Genomic DNA, 6789 nt, shown 5'->3' with positions numbered 1-6789 from the left:
AGACCCGGGTTCAGTTCCCGCCTCAGGCGACTCTCTGTGTGGAGTTTGCACATTCTCCCCGTGTCTGCGTGGGTTTCCTCCGGGTGCTCCGGTTTCCTCCCACAATCCAAAGATGTGCAAGTCAGGTGAATTGGCCATGCTAAATTGCCCGTAGTGTTAGGTAAAGGGGTAGATGTAGGGATATGGGTGGGTTGCGCTTTGGCGGGGCGGTGTGGACTTGTTGGGCCGAAGGGCCTGTTTCCACACTGTAAGTAATCTAATCTAATCTAATGTCAATGTTGCATGTAATCAATGGAACATGGAATGGCACTATAATCATACACACACATCTTCTGAATACAGCTGCCTGATGCATGAAAAGGGAACATAATTTACCTTCCTTTGACAATCCTGTGCTACAAGGGCAGTCTGAATGGAAGCACTGGTCTGCATTTCCGACAGAGCCTTGAACACAATCTCCAATCCAAAATGTGGAGCATCTTTCTTTTATTGAAAGGGTTGGAATGGCGATCTAAATAAAATCACCAACCCTCAGAAAATTGGGCACGGACTGTTTCTTAAGAGTGAGCAAAGCAGCTGAGATAAATAATCTTATAAATAAATAAGTATTTTGAGTTGCTTTATAATATGCTTTAATTGCTGCACTTTAAGTCAGAGTTCAACAGAATAAATCTATGAAAGTTGCATTACTGATTCAGTACAAAACACTCTTTCTTGCGAGCAACCAAGAAGATTGCAGCATCACAATCTGATATAGTATTTATGGTTTTAGGAATAATAAAATTTTCAAGTTGTTCTATTTCATAACCTGCCTCCTTCAACGTTTTTTCCAAAAAGGCCTGATCAAATTTCAGGCATGAGAACTTGTGTTTGTCCACTGTATAAAAGGTCTCATTCAAAACAGTGATCATAATGAGCATCCCACCAGGTTTTAACAGAGAGGTTACATTTCTAACAGCGGTGCAGTAAGCTGCTTTATCTTTACAGGCAGCTTCCAGACACAAAGAAGTCATCAGACAGTCAACAGGTTCTAATTCCACTGGATGCAGAGGGTTATTTTGATGAACATCACACTTCAAAACTTGCTTGATGGAATCTCTCAGCTTCTTCTCTTTCTCTTGCCATTTTTCTCTGAAAGATACAAACTCAGTATCTGAAAACAAGATTCCACAAAAGATTATATTCAATGTGTCCTGTATTAAAAGGGGGCAATTAGTATTGTGCATTTCAAACTTATTGTTAATGTTTGCTCTGACAAGTTGCCAATCAAGGAGAAGATCCACAGCAAAAATGTAGTGATGATTGAGTTGCAGGCTGATCTCCACAAACAGCACTTCAAACAGCTAATGTACATTTAAACAAATAACATTCTTATCCTATCATGTCTTTCAGTGCTTCAATAATGAGTTGCATTTGTACAGCATTGATCAACAAACTGAAACATTACAAGGAGATTCAAATTTGATGCAAATCACATAACAGGACAGTCATGCATATGGCCAAGAGCTACATTTAAGAATCAAGTTCAAAGGAGCATCTTAAAACAAGAAACAGACATCCAATGATGAAGAGGAATCCAAAGCTACAGCATTTGCTCGTTGAAGACAATGCAACTAATGACAGAGCAACTAAAATGGGGATTCTGAAGAGGCCAAAATTGCAGGATTGTTAGGGTGAAAGAAAAGGAAAGAAAAAAAAAATGTTGAAGTTGGAAAAGATCATGGAGTCTGTCATGGCATTCAGTTGTTGTTCACTATGGATCTGTCTTAATTCCTATCCATTATTGTTCCAAAACCATTGAATCCTGGCTTCTATTATGCCCACTTAAACAAGTGCAGCAACCAATTTAATATATAACCAGCAGAGCAGACTCTTGAACAGCACAACCTTCTATTTAGAATTGAACGCATGTACCAGTCTGGAATAAGTGCCTCAGATCCCAGAGTGGACTTGAACCCACATCCATTGGACTCGTTGGCCACAATCTGACAAACTCATGAAAACAGCCACAAAAATGTGTCAAAGTTGAAGTTCAGTCACAGCTCTGCAAAACGTAGAAATCTAAGATGGGGATGGAAGGGGTTTGAGGACAGATGGTACAGAGAGAACAGGAGCACATCAGGCACTGAATTTATGCATCCCCAGCACTAAGCAGATCAACAGGTGACTGTTCACTTGAATGCTTCACACATGGATCACTGCCTTATTTGGGAACAATATCTGAGAAGTTACAGAGTAGCCTAAGAAGAAAAGGTCCTTACAAAACAAGTCTGACATTTTCACTCAGAGAATGCTCTTGTATCTGATATCAGCTTTCCATCAAATTCTTTAAAAGTGTTCTGAACTTTAGATAGGAGCCATTAACAAGGAAGCTGAGGAATTATGGGAGATGGCACCTTTTTAAGTCTACACTTGCTTTGCTTTAAATACACTGGACCAATTGCTGATTATTTGAATAAAGTCTCGAATGCAAGCTACAAATCAAAACCAAAGGCAGGAAAAACTCTCACTGCAGCAGATCCATTCTTGATTTTCTATTGGTTGGACTTTGCCCCTTATTATAATGTAAACAGCAAATTGCTTGGATTATGTCTGTAATTTGATGAAACTGTTTGGATACACGCCTCTGGAGGACATGCCCCTGTCTGTATCAATGGTGCTGAGGTGGAGGTGGTCGAGAGCTTCAAGTTCCTATGAGTGAATACAGAGGAACCTTGATTATCCAACATTTGATTATCTGGCTATCGGATTATCCGGCAAGATCGCAAGGTCCTGATGCTCTGATAAACTATGTTACCTGGCATTCGATTAACCGAACGAAATACACCCCCCGCCCTTGTTCTTCAGATAATTGAGGTTCCTCTGTATCCAACAATCTGTCCTGGTCCCTCCATGTCAATGTTACAGGCAAGACAACACATCAACATTTCCACTTCCTCAGAAGGCTAAGGAAATTCCTCATGTCCACAATGACTCTTACCGACTTTTATGGATGCACCACAGAAAGTCTCATAAACAGACCACATATAATCGAGTTAATTCTTCTCCGCACATTCTGTTCTATTACCTTGATGTATTTATACAAGGTATGATTCGTCTGGATAGAAGAAAAATCAATACTTTTCGTTGTATCTCAGTACGTAACAATAATAAATCAGATCAAATCACACCAGAGGTGGTCAGGTAATTCAGTACAGTTTAAGAATCAAAGCCATAATTTTCTTGATCTGTAAGTCTCAGTAACACACTGAAAAATGTATATGGATCAATAAGCAAACTTTTCTACTGAAAAGAGCAGAGCACCTCAGGGTTAGTTCTTAATTACCTGTTGCCTTCCAGTTCACACACAAATTTTGCAATTGGGCTCCAGTCAAAAGCTTTTGGATCATTTCGTAACCACTGCTCAATCTCTTGACGATTGTTGGAAGCATAATCAGACAAAACCATTTCCTCCACATGCTCCATGGCACAGAGAGCACAGTGAAGACAGGGGCCACATCCAATTTCAAGAAGTGTGTGGAATCTTGGACCTGGAATAATTCAAAACCCGGTCATTAACTGGGAAAGAAAGTCGTAAAGTGTAATACAAGCAGTATTGATGGAACACCTATGGGATATTTCTGAGAATCAGCATTTGCCTGCTTGAGTTGGTATGTGGGAATCAGGGTCACTTTCCATTCGTTCTCACCATTCCCATTGTTTCTTGATGACAGTGATATTGCTTCACAGTCAGACTACTGCACAGCAGGGACTGAACTTTCTCAACTATTTTGCAACATCAGGAAATCCAGTTCACCTGAATTTTTCCAACTTCAGCAATCGGTTGGAGCTGGAAACGATGAAGGATGTAGAGAGCAGTTGATAGTGGGAAACTGCTCCCATTCATGAAAGAGATGGAGAATGTAAAGGAAAGGGTTAAAACTAATTGATAAAAGAAGAGTGATGAAAGGAACAACATTTCACACAATAAGTGGTTAAGGTCTGCAACTTGTTGTATTTTCAGGTACCAGCTCTGACAGCACGTTGTATCTTCTGGTTAGCAATCACTAGGGGCTCGTGGTTATGGCTGCTTGCTATGACTAAACCTTATTTCTAATCTTGAAAAATGAACAATAAAATAACATTAGTGGGGACAGTTCCTACAGGGCACTGTATTGAAAATAAAATGATTAGATTTGAATCAAAATATCATGTTGTTGGGGTGATAATGTACCTTAGCCCTTATACTCCCCACTGACCACATAGGCCAGAAGAATACCAGCATGTTCTCTCTCTCAGGGCAAAGATATATTGTAATGGAGCCCTGAAGAAGGAATGTGCATTCGGCTTCAGTTATGGAGGAAGTGCACCCTTTGTGTGTCCTTACCTACTGTGGCAGTTGGAGGACCTCAGACTTTAAAATTGCACGTGCTTGCTGTTGGCTATTTTAGGGCATTTGTAAGCCCTGCTTTCTTATCAACTCATCATGCTTTTGCTTTTGGCATTCTCTTTTGCAGTTAATATTGGAATAGTCCTCATCACACAATGAAATGTGCTTTTCCTCTCTTCCTAGCAAAGACTATGAGATTTCACTTCTCTTGCCTGATCCGCCATTCAGAACAGCTGCACTACTGCTGACTCACAGGGCTGAATGGCCTTATCCAGCTCCTATTTTTGACCCATCACTCCTACATCAAAATCCATTTCCCCATCCCCAGTTAAATCCAGTACCTTCTGACATAACTTCACAGCGTGGTATCCCATCACCAACTCACCCTTTATCCTTTTATTTACACATGAACAATCCTTGACTATAATAATGCCTCTTACGGAGTCAGGCACCAGAGAGTCAGTATCCGTGACTCTCAACCCTATTACGTCAGCCAGGGTTCCTTAATTGGACCAGATTAGGGTGCTGCTATTCTATATAGGTCCAAATCATTACACTCATGACACCTTACCCCTTTAACATTGTCAGTTCCCTTTCACTTGCACCACACCCTTTTAATTCCTGTTTTCTCCCCCTTCTGTGGTAATTTAGCCTCAACCCTGTTACTTTCTTGTTTGTCCAGTGACTCAAGTTAGAGCCAGTGGGAGGATTGCACCGGAGAAAATCCAAAGGGCTGAATGGCCTATTTTCTTTTCCTAGGTCTTATATTCAAGTCCTAGAAGACCATAAAAGCAAGGATGTACTTCTGAGGCTCTATAAAGCTCTGGTCAGACCATATTTGGAGTACTGTGTACAGTTCTGGGCCCCAAATCTTAGCAAGGATGGACTGGTCCTGGAGTGGGTTCAGAGGAGGTTCACGAGAATGGTCCCAGGAATGAAAAACTTAACATATGAGGTGCATGGAAGGGCTGTGGGTCTATACTCGATGGATGAGGACGGATTAATTGAAACTTCCAGAATACTGAAAGGCCTGGAGTGCAAGTTGGGAAGATGTTTCCATTGGTAGGAGGGATTAGGACCAGAGCACACAGCATTAGAGTAAAGGGGAGACCTTTTAGAACAGAGATAAGGAGAAACTTCTTCAGTCAAAGAGTGATGAATCTATGGAATTCTGTGGAGGCCAGGTCATTGAGTATATTAAAGACAGAGATACGTTCTTGATTGTCAAGGGCTACAGGGAGAAGGCGGGAGAGTGAGTTTGAGAAAATTATCTGCCATGATCGAACGGCAGAGCATACTCAATGGGCCAAATAGCCTATTTTCTGCTCCTATATCTTATGGTCTTATACAAATAGAGGAGAGGCATCAGTTCAGTCATCCACTGATCTGGCAAAAAGCTTGTGCTTTTGATTCAGTAGCTGTTTGCAGTCTCCAACAGTTTTGTGCTTCTGAAAATACTTCATTATGCAGCTAATATAAAAGTTAAAAAAAAAACACACCACCAGGTTATAGTCCAACAGGTTTATTTGAAAGCACTAGCTTTCGGAGCGCTGCTCCTTCAACCAACTGGTGGAGGAGCGGTGCTCCAAAAGCTAGTGCTTCCAAAAAAAACTGTTGGACTATAGCGTGGTATTGTGTGATTTTTTTTTAAACTTTGTCCACCTTAGTTCAATACCAGCACCTCCAAATCCTAATACAAAAAGTATTTTTTTACGAGGGTTGTTCCGGCACAGTCGTAATATCCCTCTCTCTGAGCAAGAAAGATCGGGTTTTGGCCCAACATTTGGGGTTCCTCTGCCTCCAACCTCTGAGCCTAGAGTATGGGTTCGAGTCCCATCCGTCCCGGTTATATGTCCAAACACGCTGATTAAAATAACCAGGAAGAAAACTGTACTGACAATAAACGAAGTAATTGCTCTGTAAAGTTGCAGGCAGCTACTCACAAATTAGGGTGTTGCTCTTCAGACCAACATTGAGCAAAGCAATCCAGTTAACAAAGCCAAAGACTTTACTCACCCCTGGAAAAGGCTTGTACCAAATTCTTCAAGACGAAAAGCAAAAAATTATGTTCCATCTGATTACCAAGTGGAGAAGCATAATACGTTTCCAAATAAACCCGAGGGCTAAACATTTCCTCATAACAATCTCCATCAGTAAAATGCTGCTCCATTTTACCTCTGATCAGGGAAGTGAACTGAGTGTAAAGTTTGTTGGCAGCTCCCAACCCCTTTAGATTTAAAGGGGCAGTCCATGTATGAAAAACCGCTTGAGAAAACGTACTTTGTTTGAACAGGAAGGGAAGTTTCTGAAAAGCTGCTTGTGATTTTTCTTACACGGTCACTCTCCAAAATTCATGGTTTTCTTTATGTTCAATTTGGGGAAGAACACCTGCCAAATTCTTAAAAGAGGACAAGACAGGA

General features: G+C 40.9%; 1 protein-coding gene across 1 annotated transcript; it reads right to left on the bottom strand.

Moving 5' to 3' along the window:
• Positions 1–608: 608 nt before the first annotated feature.
• On the bottom strand, positions 609–6581 carry LOC140494143 (nicotinamide N-methyltransferase). Its single transcript, XM_072593193.1, has 3 exons — positions 6386–6581; positions 3326–3530; positions 609–1131 (listed from the first exon to the last, which is right to left on the bottom strand). The coding sequence occupies exons 1-3, from the start codon at positions 6537–6539 to the stop codon at positions 687–689; spliced, it is 804 nt and encodes a 267-aa protein (XP_072449294.1). The 5' UTR covers positions 6540–6581; the 3' UTR covers positions 609–686.
• Positions 6582–6789: the final 208 nt, after the last annotated feature.

Source organism: Chiloscyllium punctatum, chromosome 23 (assembly GCF_047496795.1).
Source record: "Chiloscyllium punctatum isolate Juve2018m chromosome 23, sChiPun1.3, whole genome shotgun sequence".
Classification (NCBI taxonomy): Eukaryota; Metazoa; Chordata; class Chondrichthyes; order Orectolobiformes; family Hemiscylliidae; genus Chiloscyllium; species Chiloscyllium punctatum.
Note: the sequence above shows the minus strand (reverse complement) of the source record. Positions and strands in the feature narration are given on the sequence as shown.

Excerpts from the sequence above, each read along its gene's own strand:
- LOC140494143 (XM_072593193.1), bottom strand. The coding sequence starts at position 6,539 with ATGGAGCAGCATTTTACTGATGGAGATTGTTATGAGGAAATGTTTAGC. Across the intron at positions 3,531-6,385 it reads GGTACAAGCCTTTTCCAGGG|GTCCAAGATTCCACACACTT; the intron begins GTGAGTAAAGTC and ends GAATTATTCCAG. Across the intron at positions 1,132-3,325 it reads TGTGAACTGGAAGGCAACAG|AGAAAAATGGCAAGAGAAAG; the intron begins GTAATTAAGAAC and ends TGTATCTTTCAG.